The 20,014-nt window shown below is 36.8% G+C and overlaps 1 protein-coding gene across 1 annotated transcript in view; it reads right to left on the reverse strand.

Moving 5' to 3' along the window:
* The window catches only part of PCDH15 (protocadherin related 15), a 403,619-nt gene that overhangs the window by 245,926 nt on the left and 137,679 nt on the right, over window positions 1-20,014 (reverse strand). Inside the window, exons 6-8 of the mRNA XM_070946499.1 lie at window positions 19,703-19,822; window positions 16,243-16,353; window positions 10,598-10,768 (exon numbers count right to left, since the gene is read on the reverse strand). Coding sequence (XP_070802600.1) covers window positions 10,598-10,768; window positions 16,243-16,353; window positions 19,703-19,822 — 402 coding nt within the window. The remainder of the gene's footprint in view (window positions 1-10,597; window positions 10,769-16,242; window positions 16,354-19,702; window positions 19,823-20,014) is intronic.

Here is a 20,014-nt window from a genome sequence, read left to right on the forward strand (position 1 = left end):
TCTCAAAGCACTTTTAATATAGGTATTCTGTTTTTATTAAACTGAAATATCTACTACCTGGCAAATCTTGCTGCAAATTTGTTAAAGATTGGACATTCCCCTTCAATTTGCATTTATACCATTTTTTTCCTGAGCATATTTTTTGGGTTCTTAATTATAAAGAACCAACATATTAGGGGAAAAGAATCAAAATGAGTTTCTTTACTTAAGAAAACAGTTTTATAAGTTTTTGCTTCAGAGCCCATGACAAATATTGAGCAACAGAGTTTTTGTGGGATTCAGTAGGCATAAGAGAATAATAGAGTTGGAAGGGACTTTGGAGGTCTCTTGCCTAGGCAGGAAACCCTATATCATTTTCAACAAATGGTTGTCTAATCTCTTCTTAAAACCTTTCTTAAAAAGCATTCACAACTTCTGGAGGCAAGTTGTTCCACTGATTAATTGTTCTAACTGTCAGGAAATCTCTCCTTAGTTCTAGGTTGGTTATCACCTTGATTAGTTTCCATCCATTGCTTCTTGACCTGCCTTCAGATGCTGTTGAGAATAGGTTGAGCCCCTCTTCTTTGTGGCATCCCCTTAGATATTGGAGTTCAAAAGCATTCGAGAATCCATTCAAAGAGCAATTAAAATCAATTTAGCATATGTGATGCAAAGAATCTGTGCTGACAAGATAGAACAACTGCTCATAACTTGCTATACACTGGCTGAAAAAGAAAAAGAAACCTATAGTTGCATGTTTTCACTTAGGGTCAACATTCCTGGGTGCATTTTGGAGAGTTATGGGATTAGGGCATTCCATTGAAATATTTCAGGATTAAGTATATGATGTACATCAGTTTGGAACCAGTATGATTTACTTTTCATTGATAAAACCAATAGTGGGAGACGTTACAAAGGAACAAAAATGACTTATGAACTAGGCCTTGGTAATGACAGATTGCCATTTTGTTCCTGCTTCCCAACTTTGTTCTGCTACAATTCCAGAAAACAGATTCTCTGTGTTGCAAGAGTAAGTAGGAATACTGCGTAGAGCGCAGTACAACCAAATCTGCAGGAGGCATTCTTGATGTGAATTCAGGAGTCTTTCAGAACATTGAGGAGCATTTGTTGAATGCATCTTGCTCATGTCTTAGTCACTCCATGTACAGGAGGTATTGTATCACAGTAAGAGGAATAAACACTATCTGTGTGCTAAAACAAATAATGACCTGGGACTATCTCACTGGCTGCATGGCAACAAGATGGCCTACATTATAAAGTCTTATCCTCGACAAATATTTAGTGGCACATGAATATGACACCCAACCCTTAAGCCTAGTTATCTAAAGCCTGGTAATTAAAGGACTGCTTGGGGTTTATATAATGACTCAATCTTCTATGGTTTCCTCTGACATGTATGAGCATGCAGACTTGGCATATTTCAAGTTACATCATTAAGCAGCGTCATCTGATGGGACCTAAGATGTGTCCCTTCTCTGTTTCAGCATCTGCTTTCTGGATCATCATTCCTCCCGATATATGAGTGGTTCCTGCCTTGATCACATTTAAGAGAAGCTTTAATCAGGGCTCTTTGCTACAGCTTGAGTCTTGCAGTATACAGTACTGTCTTGCAGTATGCAATATGTCTTATTGTTCTTCAATACGTGTTCTTCTTCCAGATCAGTGTTTCATAACTTTAGCAAATTTAAACTGTGTGGAATTCAGCTTCCAGAATTCCCCAGACCGCAGTGTTGAAGTTGAAGTCCACACAGCTTAAAGTTGCCAAGGTTCAGAAATACTGTTCCAGATATCTGGATTTTAATTTAATTAGTTTTTTTTTCTACTGTGTTCTACTTGGAGGTCACCGTAGAATTGATCAACCTTACAAATGTAATAAAAAAAATAAGTAATATCACTTTCATGTTCTTAAATTTAGCATTGTCCTGAATAATGTCTGATGAAATATTGTGCATCTGGACTCCATTTTGAAGAAACACTCTGAAAGGATTGGATTGCTGTGCACTTCTAAATACTGTACTTGAATAACTTAAATTTTGAGTTCAAAAGAACTCATTAAAAAGGTATAGATAAATTGAGCCAAAGTGTTCTTTATATTCTATATCTGAGACATAATATTTCTACATCATTATCATCTGCCCTAATGCTTCGTTGCTAAATCTTAAAATGACAAGAATGGGATAATGAACTTCCTATTTCTAATTCCCTTAGAATTAAACAAAAGGAACTGGCTACAAATAAAAGGTGGATTCAGAAGGGAGTGGAGACAGCAGTACGAAATGCACAAATCAATATCTAACACATAAAGGATAAGTAAATCTTGCTGCCAGATACAAGTGTTATACCTCAATGGGTCCATTAACATCTTGCCAATATCATATCAGTCTTTGGCTTGAAATACTGATTTGTGTCCAATCAAGATTGTTCTTCATTGATAATATATTTTTCAAAGAATAATCAAAGGCTCTGACAGCAGTGGTAAGAAACAGAAAGACCAATTTATTTATTTAAAGCCATTTGCACGGCTGCCCAACTAAACTAAAGTGACTCTTGGGAACTTACAGAAAATTAAACAAAATCTAATCAACAACAACAATAAAAGAAAACCCAAATCTCAAACTGACAAACAATAAAATGACAATCCAAACATATCATCTCATTGATGCTCCAACATACAAGGCCTTGGGCCTAGAAGTTCCAAAGCTTGTATAAGGGTCCTATTAGATGTCAGTCACAGCCAGCAATGCTAAATATTGCACAAGTCTGAGTAGGAATATGATGGCTTGATAGGTCCTACCCGAAGATAGAATTCATGCAATTGCACAATTGCGAGCAAAATGTAAGGGCAGGACTTAGTCCTATAGCAAATGCAGTTTATAATCTTTGGGTAGAAAGACTAAATGTTTGGTGCCAGAGGTATCTGGATACTATCATGTTTGTAACATGTTGTTAGGATTAAAATTTGATTCTCTCAGTGAAGGAGGGCCAAAACGACTTTTACAGAGCAGAAAGGACTGCAAAGCATTTGAACTGCTGCTGTAAAGGAACTATGGAATCCTATACAAAAAGTGAAGCCTTTTACGAAAAGTGAAGCTCTAATAAAATCTTTATCTGTAACTACAGAGTTCAGAGTAGACTTTTCAGTTTGCAACTTCACAATGATTTCCCATGCAGTTAACAGATAGACTAACATGTGCCTTGTGTTTAGAAACAAATATCACACTGGTAATGGTCTCTCTCTCTCTCTCTCTCTCTCTCTCTCTCTCTCTCTCTCTCTCTCTCTCCCTCTCCCTCTCCCTCTCCCTCTCCCTCTCCGTCTCCGTCTCCCTGTCTCTCACACACAAACATATATTGCTTTACTTGATCTTGTCCTTTTAAAACAGTTAAAGATGATTAGAGTAAAAGTTATTGTCTTGGGATTTATTTTGGTTTCAGTGAAGCTTTGCTAGTTTAGAACATGCATTTGAAGGTGAAAAGAATATTAGATGCATGCAGGGCAACAACAATGCAGCTTCTTTATTAAGAAGCCAAAATATGCTTCAGGTATGTCCCAACTATATCACTGTGTGGTCGTTATAACCTCATATACATTTACATGTTAATGTGCATCCATTCAAGATCAAAGGAGCAACAATATGAAAAAAAAAGAATTAGATGATGTTTCAAAGTGGATGGAATTTGCCATTTTGGACCAATAAGGAAAAAAAAATATTTCAGAAGTGCAATTTTTAAATCTTATCAAAGAAGCTGTTCTTCGTGGCAATAGACTCTGTTCTCATCTCCAAATCCGGATTAACTGAAGAGTTTCTTCACTATCACAATCAAAAACTATGTTTTGAACCTATGGGATGTTAGAAAAAGTGAAATCCCTTTGTCCCTCCGTGTGTCTACTGCTCTTCTAAGTCTTATCATTATGGGATTATCACAGGATTCAGCAGGAGGCAAGTAGGCACAAACTCAAAGTGCAAAAGGATTCTTTCAAACCTGAAGTGTTTCAGAGCTGTGAGACACACAGATGTTTTACAGGGTCAATTGACCTTTGCATTTTAGTTTACAAAAACAGTGGCAGAAATAGTCTAGACTAACACAGAGATAATGTCTCAAAATCCTGGGTATTTTCTGTTAGAATTTCTTACCATGAACATACTGTGTTTTACCTATTAGGATTAGATAGATAGATAGATAGATAGATAGATAGATAGATAGATAGATAGATAGATAGATAGATAGGATTAATAGATAGGATAACTATTAGGATTGAATAAAAAGCAATGTCAGCCCTTTAAAGTAGATCACTTTAGGACACCAGAGTTAATGAATGTTAATGCTACTTTTATTATAAAGTTACAGTATCCAAATCCTGCCAGTATGAATGTGGTCCTCCCATCTTCCATTATCCATATATCAATATATATATATATATATATATATATATATATATATATATATATATATATATATATATATATATATTTAAATGTGCACATCCTGAAACAAGTACCAATGGACAATCTGCAAATAACCCACACTACAATCCTATGCACAATTTTCTATTAGACTCGCTGCGTGCAGAACATTTCACTGAAAGGTTCTGCAAGAATTACTCTTGCAGATGAGAACAGCTATATCAGTAGAATCCCTATTGCACATCTTGTCAACCTTTAAGCGTCAAACCCTATAAATCATGAGAAGATTAAAGATATCAGTTGTAAGACTTGCTAGCAGAAACAGCAACCATTTCATTATTCATAAAGGAACACAAAGAATTTGGCATATGGACATTCTATAATTATACATGAAAAAGATGTACTTGGGCTGACGATCAAAACTTCGAACGTTCATTTTAGATATTCCAAATCCAGCTTTTCTTTTATATACACAGAACCTTGATGAATTACATTTTCTCTTTTTTTAAAAAATGTTTTTATTATTAAAATATAAACAAAAATATAAAAACAATACAAAGACAAACAAAACCCCACCACCTACAAACCCACACAACATTCTACATATATGCTTTTTGTCATCAACAGAATATATAATATATTTCTTTACATATTAATAAGAAAATAGTATTAAACTCTTAATTCAAATGGTTTAAACTAAGAATAATCTTGCATCTTCTCTGTATTCATCTCCTACTATTAATCTTTCACCCTATTTTCTTTCATCTACAGTTGTACTGATTTTCCTTTCCAGCCATTGGTACCATTGGTGCCACACAAGATAATAGTCACTTTCTTCCTTATCCTGGAGTTCCAGCGTCAATCTATCCATTTCGGCACATTCTGTTATCTTTGAGATGATTTTATCTTTGATTGGGAGTTGGTCTAATTTCCAGTTTTGGAAATTTGGTTTCTCTTCAGATCGTATAAACCTTTCGCCTTTTTTACATTTTCTCAAAGAGAACATTTGCAGAAATTATTGACAAAGTCCCTGCATTATATTTAGTGCAAAGACAATTGTTTCCAAACTTTCAATGCTTCAGGAACTGCTCCCTTCCTCGATACGTTCATAAAAATGTAGAACCAATCCTTCCATTTCCCCACCACCATCCAGTTAGAACTGATGAAGCTTCTTGGATAAGAAGCAAAATATCTTCTTCCTCAAGAGAAAAAAAACCACTGTCTTTTGTAAAGCACCTTTGAGACAACCATGATCTGGATGACTGAAAATCTCCATAGACACTATCATATAGACCAGGGGTGTCAAACTTGATTTCATTGAGGGCCACATCAGGGTTGTGTTTGACCTCGGGGGCTGGGGTGGGCATGGCCATATTGGGCATGGCCAGCTTGACGTCACTTGTGTCGCAGGTATCTGTGGTGGCCCAAGCACTCTACCAGCGAAAATGGGCTCCCAAGCTCCATTTTCAACCATGACAGCCTCCTGCCTCCTTTTGCCAGCAAAAATGGAGCTCGGGTGGGGAGGCATGCACGAACTCTGTTTTTTCTTGCAGAGGTACCACAGGCCAGTCGTTTTTTGCTCTTTCTATGACAGCCCCACGGGCCAGATCTAAACACCCCGCAGGCCGGATCCGGCCCCTGGGCCTTCAGTTTGACATCCCTGATATAGACCAATCCAGAAGTCACTTCCTAGGCATTAGGCAGCCTTTATCAGATGGGTCGCTGAAAGCATAGTTTGGAGGAACTTGTTCGCTCTATCAGGAGTAACAGAATTGAACTTAGCCCAAATAACATCACAAGACTGTGCCCCAGGCGATTCGCTGAGATCTGCTCAACCAGAGTCTAACTTCAAGCTTATCTAGCAACTTTGTACACCAGAAAGCATGAATATCAACATTTCTTACAGTTGACCTGTAATCTTGTGACAGTCCTATCTCTATTTGGGAGAGGATTACTTTAAGCAGAGCCAAAGGATAGCCAGCGGAGCACACAACAAGAGCTAACAAAATAGCAAAAGATTTGCTACCTCTCCATAATGAAGAGCAATTATGAAATTGGAAATAAGATCAGAAACAATTTATTATAGATAGCCAGCCCTTGACCTTTTGATAATGTCAAGACTTCCAAGGCTGAAAAACCTGGAGAACAAGAACTACTTAGATTTCTCGAAATATTGCTACTGTAGTACGGTAATGTAACAATCTCAAAACCTACCAAACCAATCCTACATACAACTTATATCTAGTGTAATTAAGGTGGAATTCAGTTTCTCGTGTTTATTTGTCCCCTGGATTCCAGAATCCTTTACAGTCCTGATCCCTTCTTTTAACTGTCTTGCTACCCCCTTTGGAGCTACCAAGATCTGTTGGCATTCCATCACATCTGGAATGTGGGGTTTATGAAACCCCAAATGTCTTTGTGATTTTAAACTATGCAATTATGCTTTAGGCTGGTGTTCATTTAGAAGCTAAGCCTATATACAGTTGTTTGGTACGTAACAGCTTTGTATGATATGCTGCCTCTGTTACTTAGAATTTTTCTTTCATGTTACATATTTATTGGTTGAAGGCAAGCAACATATTACTTCCCCCCATTAGGAGGCATAGTGGCACAGTGGTTAGAATGCAGTACTGCAGGGTATTTCTGCTGACTGCTGGCTCCTTACAATTTGCCAGTTCAAATCTCACCAGGCTCAAGGTTGACACAGCCTTCCATCCTTCCGATGTCAGTAAAATGAGGACCCAGATTATTGGGGTCAGTATGCTGATCCTATAAACCTCTTAGAGAGGGCTGTAAAGCACTGTGAAGCAGTATATAAGTCTAACTGCTATTGCTATTTCTGAGCTACGTAACACATCACAAATATTCCACACCATTAATATGGACGTTCTCACTATATTTAAATACATGTTTTAGCATCAAGTTATGGCAGGAAAAGAAGGTAAGATATTGGCATTCTAAAAAGATTAGCACCCAGAAAATCCATTACAAGTTCCTCAAGAATTTGTTTCATTTTTAGCACTTAACGTTATTCAAACCTTGGTGTTAGCTGCCCATCCTATTAATTCAAAATGCAGAAACATCCACTATAATTAGAATGTGTATTCTAAACAAAGGGGGAAAATAATACAACTCTAGGAAAGTTTCCTTTACAGGATTGGCACTTTGGGGATGATTTATATTATAGTAACAACAGATTTAATAAATTATTTCTAGGGTTATGTCACAAACAAAATATTGCAAGGTTCTCAACCAGTTGACCAGTAGGCTGTGAAGGTGGTAATGGTGATGAGTACTTTCCATATGCATGAGATGAACTAATCCATTGAGGTCATGGAACTTGAGTACATTATGAGAAGCCAAGCTAATCAGCTATCAGCTCAATTGCAACTCTTACAAAAACAGTTACCCAATGATGGGAGCTCTCTCACTTCTCAAAGTGCTGCAGTATTCTTCTATCATTCCCCCATCACCATGGAAAAAACCAGCAAGCAACTTATGGAAATGGCCACAGTAACAAGTTTAACACCAAGTGGAAATAATCTTAATTGTTTATCAGACAACGGTGGGATAAACATCTCAGAAGGTACCTTCCCTTCTAGTTCTTTGGAAAGTAAAAACAGGAGAATAGAGGGAAAATATTTTCAGATTTGCAATATTTGTTACTGTAACCTTACAATAAAGGAAACATCAGTACCTGTGGTTTTGGTTTCCTGTCTGTTAGAATATTCATGAACTGGAATAGGCCATAGCAACTGGGTCAGCCAATGTGGGCTGTTTGGAAACAGAAACTTAAGCATGCTGTGCTGAGCTCTGAGTCTGTGCAAAGACTAGTCTGCTCTCTGACTTGAAACTGAAACTCGTCTCTGCTGTTCTTTCCTCTGCCTGTGTTTTTTGCCTGTAACTCTCTACCACATTGGAAGAACCTGCTGTTGGTATTGTATGTGCTATTATGTATATAAAGAGAAGTTAATGAATCCTGCTGAATCAGTTATCTGTGTGTGCTTTCTGGATGTGATTTCTGTAACAAACTCTGATACTGTCTGTACTATTTTGAAGGACTGACATCCTGCAAATCTGAAAGCACATCCCTCCTCCCCACCTTTGCTTTTCAGAGGAGTAGGGAAATGCTTCTGAGATGCTTTCTGAACTTCCACTTTTTTGGGTTCAGACTTCATTTATCAGGATTGCAGATCTCCCTCTTGTTTTCCATAGTTATTCTCACATTACAGTCCATTACAAAGTTCTAGGCATGAACGACAATACTTCCAACAAGTTTTCTCAGTAGAAAACATAAAATTGACGGGGATTTTGAGAAACATATTCAATAAATGGAGAAAAATCGGGGTTGCTTGGATACTGTTTTGGAAAATATTGAATTGAAAAATACAACAATAGACAGAGAATGGAAAAAGGAGTAAGGGATAGAAAGAAGGGGACAAGAGAGGGAGGAGAGTGGAATAGAAGAAAGGGAAAAGGAGAGGAAAAAAGGGATGGAAAATAAGAGTAGGAGAGAAGGTTAGAAAGGGAGGGAGAAAGGAGGAGTGGGGGAAAGGAAGGGAAAGTAGAGAAGGAGGAGAAGAGGAAAGAAGAAAGTAGAAAAGGATAGAAGGAGGGAGGGAAGGGAAAGAGAGGAGAAGGAGAAGAAGAATTGTTGTAAAATAAGGGAGATGGAATGGTAGAAGGGCGACCCTGAGTATACTTAAACTTATTAGGATGAAGAATGAACTAATATGAAAGTTAAAAGAGAATATGTATGATTACAATAGATAAGATAAGATAATTAATTGAAATAATGTTAAGAAATTAGGATTGGAAGGGCGGATGGTGATACTGTTTATATAATAAGTATAGAAGATATTAAGACAAGATTAAAAAAAGTAGATGGAAAGGTCAATGTACATTATAAAAAAGAAATTAAGCAAATAAAAATATTACATGAGGATGGTCATAAATAATTATAATTTTTCCCATGTATACAAAGATTTATTTATGTCCATGATACAGTATATATTTTAATTAATCTCATTTTCCTCAGTTTTGGGAAAAACACATAAACCAAAACCTGAAGTTGTTAGCTAATGAATATTTTGATAATTCAGTAAATACTAAAAACCTATAAAGTTAAGATAAAGGCTCAGCAGGAGTTGAGTTGTCTGATGTGGGTTATAGGGAAGTATCTGACCAATAAATACTTAGCATTTTATATCTATGTAATATTTACATAATAAACATGATAGCTATATGGGCTTAAGAAATCACTGCTAAAGATTGAGAGGCAGAACTCAGCAACTCCCAGTCTAGTGAAAGCTGCTATTTAAATATATTTCAATCAACCTGTCAGCCTCACAGGCAAACAAAATAGGTAACATGATCAAATTACCTAATTCTACTTTATTTAAACTTACATTGACTTAATCTCGCAAATCTGAAAGTACATTTTGCTCTCTGTCTCCTTTACAGCCTGAGAAACTAGGGAGGGTGTCTTTTGACCTTCTTGCTCTGCCCATTATCCAGCTGTGAGCTACACTCATCTGATCATCGGTTAGCATCTCTTTACCCAGTCTCCCAAGGTCTTTTTCACATACCATTACATCACCTCCCAAACCATCAAGTGCCCAGTCAATTTAGAAAAGCAGGAGTGTTATAACCTAGAGCAGGGGTATCAAACTGGTGGCCCACGGGCCGGATGTGTCACATGCAGGCCACTACCACCCCAGCTCTACAAATGGGAAAAACGTCGCATGATGGCAATGTGACATGGCGAGTTTGACACCCGTGACCTAGAGTATAGATTTATAAAGTCTCAGAGACTTTTTTTTAATAGTAAGGTGAATAATCAAGTGTTATGATTGAGGTTCCATTCTTCGGAGCAATAAAGATATCAATTTAGCCAAGTCATACCTGGGAGACGTCTGTCAAGTCTAGCTAAGAGTTGAATTAAGGGTTAAGTGTCTCGAGGTATATGATTTACTGCCAGTCTGGGTGTGAAGCCTGACAAGAATCCACTCAAGGGTCTGATAAATCAGGTTTTGCAATTTGCATGTAGCTGCAAAAATGAGACTGTCTCTGACATAGTAGGATATACGGCTGGCCTCTGTTGAGTCTGCTGATTGTAAGCTTGTGCTGCACAATTAGTGGTGACTAAATACAGATGCAGAATGAATGAATTCAATTAACAGGCTTGTACTTACAGGGTCAGTGAGTTCTGGCAAACTAGCTTGATAAGTGAGTGGCCGGCAGTCCCGAGTGTTAAAAACTAATATACATGGAAGGAACATTGGTCCAAGGTCATCCCCATCAAGGACATCAACAGTGAGAGTCGTCGTGCTTGTTCTTCGTTCCACAAGATTTTGAGCTCGATCCTGTGTAGAAAACATAATGTTTAAAGACCATTCTTGCAATTCCTCCAGAAAGAAGAATGATGTCTTTCGATACAGGTAGTCCTTGACTTACAACCATTTGTTTATTGAGCATTCAAAGTTACAGTGGCGCTGAAAAAAGTGACTTATAGCAATAGCACTTAGACTTATATACCACTTTACAGCCCTCTCTAAGCAGTTTAAAGAGTCAGCCTATTGCCCCCAACAATTTGGGTCCTCATTTTACCGATCTCCGAAGGATGGAAGGCTGAGTCAACCCTGAGCCTGGTGATATTTGAACTGCTAAATTACAGGCAGCCGGCAGTCAGAAGAAGTAGCCTGCAGCACTGCACTCTAACCACTGTTCCACTGTGGCTCATGGTCACATGATCAAAATTAAAGGGCTTGGCAACTGGCATGTAATTATGACAGTTGCACTGTCTTGGAGTCATTTGATCACTATTTGTAGCCATCCCAGCTGTCTTCCAAAAAGCAAATTCAATGAGGGAAGTCAGATTCACTTAATGACTGCATGATCCACTTAACAACTGCAATGATTCATTTAACAACTGTGGCAAAAAAGGTCATAAAATGAGGGAAAATTCACTTAACAATTGATCTAACAAATAGAAATTTGGGGCTCAATTGTGGTCATTGGTTAAGGACTACCTGTAAAAATTATTTATCATTTCATAACATGCAATTTCAATCTGAATCCTGTGATGTTCTTAAAAAATTATGTGGATAGAAGTAATGAACTGCCAGACTCCAGATAACAGTAGGACCTTGATGGGAGGTTTACTTTCTTTTTTTAAATCGGGTGGCAAATTGGATTTGTTTTTATTTCTTCCTATCATTAATTTTCTTTTTTACCAAATCATAGATAACCTTTCCCCATTAATTTAGGCATACAGTATGTCTGTTGTTTCTGCCTCTCTCATTATATATTTATTCCAAGATATTCATGTCTTCTCTACATTTTCCCATTAAGCCTCTTTCTCCTTTCCTGGTATTTCAAGTTATTAAATTCCTTGAATAGTTCTGTGAGACTTAGCTGACGTCAAATACAAATATATAAATGTGTCTCAGAGAATGCAGAATCTAACTTTTAGTGATTCTCCAATAACTCTGAAAAATAAAGCTAATTATCCAATAGCAAAGAAATCTACCATGTGCAAAAAACAACTTGCAAAATGAAAAGGTTTTTTTTTTCCCCTAAAATATTTGAGGACAGGAGCAAATAAAAAATACTTTGTGATTAAAGTTACTTTTTGTAAATTTGGAGGCAATAAGTATTGTTTTCTTCACAGAACTACAAGGGAGTTTAATCCCCTTTCTCTCTACAAAACTTTCTATAGTTTTAATTATTGAATCATTTATCAGTCAGCCCTGATAAACACGCTCCATCTATTCTTGCTTTCTGGAAGAAGAATTAGTCAATTCTGTTGCTTTTCAACAGAAATGATTAAGTGCTCTGCAGGAAAAACGAACTCAGACCAACGCATATGGTATGCCAACCTTACTCAAGATTGTAGAAAGATTGTCAGACTGCACAGATTCTTAATTTGAAATCTGAGCGCTGTTTCCGTTTTTAGTCTTACAATAAAGAACTATAGTGAAATATTATTACACGTATTGTTATAAAGTAACAGTTATAGAGTATTTTGGAATGACAGTTACAGCTTCATCCTTGGTAACTGATCCATTGAAGAGGGTGATCAGATTAATGGAAGACATCCATATGTACCATTCCTACATTCTGTCAAGTTTCTCTTGAATCAGTTGAAAATTAAAAACGAGAAAATATTAAACTGGAGAAAGTTTAAAAAGAGGTATCCTTGATGCTCTCTGAGCTTGCTTGGTTTCTTGTAAACATTTCATTACCCTAACTAGGTAATATGGTCAGCATTGATGATGTTACTTAGTTAGGCTAATAAAACGTTTGCAAGAAACCAGGCAAGCTCAGAGAGCACCAAGGACCCTTCATTTCAGCCCTGAGTTACAAATATTCTTCTTTAGAGTTTGAAATTTCCAACTCTGCTATACCCAGACGGAAGCAAACTGCTCACTCTGGAAGGATCGGGCATATGATGAATGAAATCCCCCAGGGGCACAAGAATCTGACAAGCAATAAGAAGCTAGATGAAAGACAATTAAGCAGCAGGGACACACAAGCTTATATAGGTTAACAGCAGAGGAACAGGAAATGAGAGCACCATTGGAAATTAATCTGAAACTATGGATAGAAGTAGAAATATTCTAGTTCTAGTACTAGTACATATTCAGGTTTGGCAGGAGCCAATTGTGATTCTAGTCAGTAATATTCTGATCACACCTCATCCTCTCTTAGCACTCGCTCTTTTCCCATCTCATTCCCTTCCCTTCCTGTGTCATATCTAGTAAAGGGGAGAAGAGGAAGCAAGGGCTGAATTTGAGTTAAGGGAATTATAATTATAACCTTAGAAGGAACTTTTGTGATCATTCTCATGGGAACTTCTGCAGCAGAAGTTCGGCAGCAGAGAATCTGACCCTCAATGTGTCAAAAAAGGCGATTTACAAAAGGCATGGCTGGCTCAAGAATTCTGGGAGTTGAAGTCCACAAGTCATAAAGGGATCATCGTTCCCCACTTCGATTCTAACCGCTGTCAGTGCAGGTATTCTAATTAAGGTATGCTTCATAGATACTGTCCAGTTGTTACTCATGATGAGTTCCACTGTTGAATTGCTCCTTATTTCCCTATAATATTCAGCCAAAATATATCTTTTGGTAATTCATATCTAATTAACAAATGTGAGAGTAGAAATTCTGCAAAGATGGATCTTTTTTTTTTTTTTGGCAGTTTAAGTACCTTGTAGGTAATCTGTGCAATTCAGAGATGAAGGGAATACATACTAGCTCTGCTTGAATTTTCAGCACTAAACATTTGATTTTGGGGGAAAATGTTATTTTCTAGGACTAAGAAGGGTTTAAGACTTGACATAATACAATTATTAATTGATTTCATAGTTTTGCTATACTGTAGAATGATTATTGTGGATTTACCTATCAACTACAGTTACTTATTCTAAACCTGCACTTCATGTATTTATGTTGCTGCTCTAGATCTATAATAAAGTAATTTATTTTATTATATAATGTGTATATTTTTTTTAAATAAAAAAGTATGCAACCCAACCTAATTAGATAAAATGTCTCCCAAAGGTTCTACCTCAAAGGTTAATAATGACATTAAATTTGCACCACACAACATTATTATTACCATTTATTTGTCAGAAAGACAACCCATATTAGAATAATGTGCATGTATGTATGTATATATACACACACATATACACATAATACATAAGTGTGTATATGTATGTATGTATGTATGTATGTATGTATGCATGTATGCATGTATGTATGTATTTTCCTGGTATCCTAAGTATGTCTCGATATACTGCCAATACCGTCTAGTGGGGTGCAGGTAAGTATGATTAAAAACTAGATTAAAGGTCTTAGCTTGCATATATTTCATTAATCTTCTATTCTGTGCCATCTCTATCTACTAAAATGCATTATGTAAAAGCCTCAGCTGACTAAAGCATGATGGGCAGAATTCAATATCTATGGTGCCATGTCCTATAGAAGATTACAAATTGGAATTTAAAAGGAATAAATGGTATAGAGCACAATTTATTATTTATTAAATAAATAAATAAAATAGGTCTCTTGTATGTCAGTGAAACCAAAAAAAAGGGGAAGATGTAATGGGTGATTCTTACTTTTTGTGCAGTTCAGGAATGCATGCAGTGATGTGAAGGAGGTTTTTATTAGGGACGAGGGGATGAAAGTATATTGTCAAAACTATGAATAGATGTCACTTGGGTTATTTATGGGGTGTGAGAAAGTAAAAACAATTGCATGAAATTGATGAAATCCTCACAAACAATAAAGTGAGAAGGCATTTTAAAAAAAAAACCCTGTGTATTGACTTGATCCAAGCAATAGTAGAAAATTATGGAGAAGAATAGGGATAGTATTGATATAAAATAGTTTTAACTAGACATTAGCTTTTCTTTCTCATTTCATGTGTCTCTTTTATTTGGCTTACTGTTTATTATTCTCTTTTTGTGCTTTCTATAATGTTATTTACTGAAAAAGGATAGGTATGCATGCAGGGTATGTACATATGCTTTTATGGAATCAAAACTCTGCTGTGCCAGTAAAATAATATATGAAAGACAGTGTTACAACAAAAGCATTTGGTTGATTTTTCAAGCATGCAAGTGCCATCTCATCACTTAGAGATTTGAAATATGCATTTAAAAACATTTATGGCCATCCCAACTCAAACTTTGAAAAGCATGCAATAAGCAAACAGCAAAGTAAGCAAACAACAAACCAATTGTGGTTAAAATCACAACAGCAATTAATAGGCAATCATCAACTCAAATTTACTTTACACCACCCTGGTGGGAGCATCAATCATCATGCCCAAGGAGAGATACAAGTTTTTATGGTCTTTCTATAGGTCAGTAGGGTGAGAGCCAACCATATATTAAAGTGGTCATTCCAAGGATTGGTTGCTGTAATGGGAAAGGCACACTTTCTAGGTGCTTCCAGATGACATTGCTTCAAGGAAGGACTAAAATATGTCCATTGAACTAAAGCATGAGGGACAACACAAATGAAATAGGAGAAAAGTGGTCCTGAAAATAAGTTTCTCCTATTCCATGCAGGGCTTAATAGGTGACAATCAACACCTTGAACTGGATTTGGAAGTCTATTGGGAATTAATTCAGTCTGCAAATAATGATGTTGTATACTATACCCTTAACTTCCTATTATAGTTTCCATGATTTGATTTTCACATGCAGCCCTAGGTAGAGTGTGTTGCTGCACAAATATGATTGGCATAAGTAACCACAAGCTAACGTTGATGCAGGAATGGCACAACTGGAATACAAAATAAAGTTATGTAGAGGCCTTCCTGGCCTCAGTTGCCACCTATTCTTCAAGTAGGTTATGTGAGTCCAGAAGAACCCCATATGATGCACTGATCCTGAGTGCGGGAATGCCACCCTCCTCCAAACCAAAGATGGCAAAAACTTCATCTAGAGGGCCTCAAACCCATAGCCACTCAGTCTGGCTGGGATTTTGTTGAATCCTATTCTTCCCCATTCAGATCTCCACAGTCCCAGGTACTGGGACAGAACAGTAATCTAGGGACAGAGATACACAATTGAACATCATCAGCATATTTATTACCTATTAATGTCTCCCTAATTTGCAGAAAGTTCTGTGAGGCATTTTATGTACAATTATTTGTTTGGATGTCTAAGCTAATCTTCAACCCGTGCAAAAATTCAGTGGGAAATTTGAGAAATAATGTATGCTTGCTTGAATAGGGCAAGATAAAAACATCTAAATATTTTCAAGTTTTCTTCCAAAGCAATCATATACATAATAAACACCCCAAAAACATCATGCTCACATTTGCTTGGACAATGACAAAATAACGTGACTTTTCTTCATAATTTAATCTCTCACGCAAAACTATTGCTCCCGACAATGTCAGAGGGATGTCAAAAGTCCTATTTGATGTCTGCAAAAGAAAAAAAAAGGAGGAGGGAAAGGATGGATAAAGAATTGTAGGAAATGATGAGTTAACAGTTTAAGACCAGTGACCGGTGGTAATTAATGACAATGCTTCTAGCTACAGAAAAATGCAGATTATTGCACACATTCTACTTTTAACTTTTAATTAGCTAGTTTTTCACCCACATGAACTGGTGAATTTCTTTGAAAAAGAAAAACTGGAACTTCGATTACATCTAAAACATGTTTGGTGTTAAAACTGTACTTAGCAAATTTTTAAAAGGAGGGACAATGACAATGCTTAATTTCATTCTGGTGAAATTAAACCTCATTCTCAAAGATCACAAGACAAAATACAATCAAGTGTTACCTTTCAACAACAAAAGAGTAACAAAAACACTCCATTTTAAATACAAATAGAATTCAATCGAAGAAAGAGGGCTATAGTGATGCAAATTGATAATAATAGCTAACTGTTGGAGAAATAAAAGTCTGCTCACACAGCCTAACTCTAATATCATTATGGTTATTGTATACTGTGCTGCTGATGTGTTAAAAGTGAGACATGAAAATTGCATCATTCTTCTATTAAATATATTTAATTTAATTTAATTTAATTTAAATTAAATTAAATTAAATTAATTTATGTATTGGCTGTTCCATCCCTGCACAATGTAACTTGAAAAACTACAACGATCTTTAGTTATGCAGTGACATAACTGTGAGTGGAAACATACATATATTAGGTCAGGAACAGTAAACCCTTGTACACTTAGGCTATTGAACATACAGATATTTTTGGCCTGATGTAAGTGATCTTGATGGGTGTATATGTTTTACTAATTTGCTGTAGATTCTTCCAATCTGATGCAACATAAACAAAATAATGGCCTTTTCTTCATTGAAATTTTAAACTTTCTGAAAATTGAAGAAGCACCAGTCCTTCTCCCATGGAACTTCCTTTCATTTGCCAATAATTGTGGTGACAGGCCTTTTCTGGAAGCCATCAAGATGTTTAGAGCAAAGGCTATGAGCTTTCTGGAGCTCACAGATTGCCAAATGCATCCACTCTTTGTTTAATGGCCTCAGTTAGCAACTATTTGCAAATACGAAGGTAAAAAACAGAAAATCAATTTTTTCAACCAAAGTGTGCACTGCGTGAACATTTGGACGTGCATACCCAGATAGCCGCACCTGACAATAATGCACGGTGGAGTGAGAATAATGCTGGCACTGCTGCACAAGAGAGTTTTATCTGAATGAAACAGCAGCACCCACAGATCTTTATTCTCTCTCTCTCTCTCTCCCTCCCTCTCTCTCTCTCTCTCTCTCTCTCTCTCTCTCTCTCTCTCTCTCTCTCTGTGTGTGTGTGTGTGTGTGTGTGTGTGTGTGTGTGACAGGGTTTGCTAACAACCATTTCACTTCACTTCATTTTTCTGGAACAAATTATGGTCATTAAGTATGGAGAGAGGGCATCATAATGTGCTCTCTTTCAAAGTCATTCATACTTTGTAGTGGACCTGACTGGTCTACCCAGATATGCATCTAACTCTTCATTAAAAGTTAGTCATTCTACTTTGACTACAGTAGAATCGTTTGTTTGTTTGTTTATTGCCACTCATCTCATATATCAGGGGAGTCAAACTCAATTTCATTGAGGGCCACATCAGGGTTGTGTTTGACCTTGGTGGGTTGGGGGGGCGGATTTGGCCAGCTCGACATCAGTCATGTCAGGGACGCCTGTTGTGGCCTGAGTGCTCTGCCAGGACAAATGGCCCCCAGAACTCTGTTTTCGGCTGCGACGGCCTCCTGCAACCCTCTGCCAGTGAAAATGGAGCTTGGGAGTGCTCCGTTTTCGCTGGCAGAGGCACTATAGGCCAGACTTTTGCTGTTTCTAGGGTGGCCCCATAGGCAAGATCTAATCACTCCGCAGACTGGATCCGGCCCCCGAGCCTCGAGTTTGACACCCCTATCATGTATGTTATGTAGTGAACAACTAACAGAATACAAAAAAAAGCAATCAAAATTATAAACAGGAATAGCATTAAAATAGCAGCCAGGAGCACTCATAAATATTCAAGCTAACCATAAAATGGTCTCATCATTATCTGCCAAGGTCCCATGTTTATTATTTATTTTATTTTATTTTACTTGTGTCAAATTTGAAGACTGGCTATGGCAGAGAAGGTTGTCCTTCTGAATCCCAACAGGTAAAAGTCTCTTTCGGCTGGGGCCTAGATACACATCTCCTGCTGGATCTAACTGGACAGGTAGAAAAATATTAACCTATTTTGAGAGCCCTCTGGCCTCAAGGATCCTATGGGATAGATTTACATCTTCATGGATAACTGGAATAATAACTCAAATTCCTATGGTGTTATACTCACCATCTAAGTTCATTTGACTTTGAAAGAACCCATTAGAATTGAAATAATGGATTATTATTATCAGATTACGGGCAGAAAGAGTCATGGTTTCATCCCAAAACTATATAGCTCAAACTTATTGAGAAAATTGTTATTAACAGTTTATTATTTTGCCAATATTCTTTGCCAATTGCGAATAAGACTTTTTATACAGTATTTCCTAGATTCAATATGCTGCCTTCATGAAAGAAAGAAATTTAACTCTATTCTTTTATTAGAAGGTCTCTGACTTTACTTGCCCGTATACTTCCTCACTATATCTTTTACTCAGTTTAACACAGAGACTTCACAGAGTTATTCTTTCATGATATGGTCACATCCTTATTATTTTAACAGATGGATCATTGACAGTCTCCAAAAGAGTGATTAAATTTAATTCATTCATCATAATATATAATTAAAACATCTAGCCTCAAACTTTATGATTTTCTGTATTCAAAAATGAAAGTACTATGCCATTTTTGATTCATTATCTCCTTCAAGAGCCAGTTTGGTAAACTGGTTAAAAGAACTGGACTGGAAAACAGGAAACCATAAGTAATAATTTCAACTTGAGCAAGGAGATCAGCTGGGTGGCTTTGGGCCTGTCATTCTTTCTCAGTCCTAGGAAGGAGATACTTACAAGCCACTCCTGTAAAATGTTGCTAAGAAAACTAAAGGGATTAGTTCTTGTAGTCATCAAGAGTCAGAACTGAGTCAAAGAATGGCCACCACCATATGCCAACTCTTTTAAGAATATTACTTTGTTCCATCCATAGCAGTCAGACAAAACCTGAGTTGAAAACACATTACAAAAAATGGTACTCAAGTCTTTCAATATATATTTAAATTAATAAAAGAATAAATTAGGTATATCTAATGTATTCTATTTTACTTTTGTTTTTAAAATTTCTTCCAACAATATTTACTGAAAATATAAATTTCACATACTGGATCGCTCGGATTGTATTGGATGACGTACTCTATCTGGCCATTGGGTCCATCATCGATATCTGTGGCGCCTCTGTTTCCAGAGAATCCGGTGAAGATCGTGGTTCCAACTGGTGTTAACTGAAAGAACAATATAAGGTTCAGGCTTAAAAATTTCTTGAAGGAAACCCAAGTTCTGTATTCATATGGTTACAAGTATGGTGGCAACTCTCCCAGCTGAAACAAGATAGTCAATAATCAATTTTAACTTTAATATACAGCAGCGGCCCCCAACCTTTTGGGCACCAGGGACTGGTTCCAGGGAGATATGTT

The sequence above is a fragment of the Pituophis catenifer genome, unplaced genomic scaffold (genome assembly GCF_029215685.1).
Source record: "Pituophis catenifer annectens isolate HBS135680 unplaced genomic scaffold, rPitCat1.0.hap2 SCAF_6, whole genome shotgun sequence".
Classification (NCBI taxonomy): Eukaryota; Metazoa; Chordata; class Lepidosauria; order Squamata; family Colubridae; genus Pituophis; species Pituophis catenifer.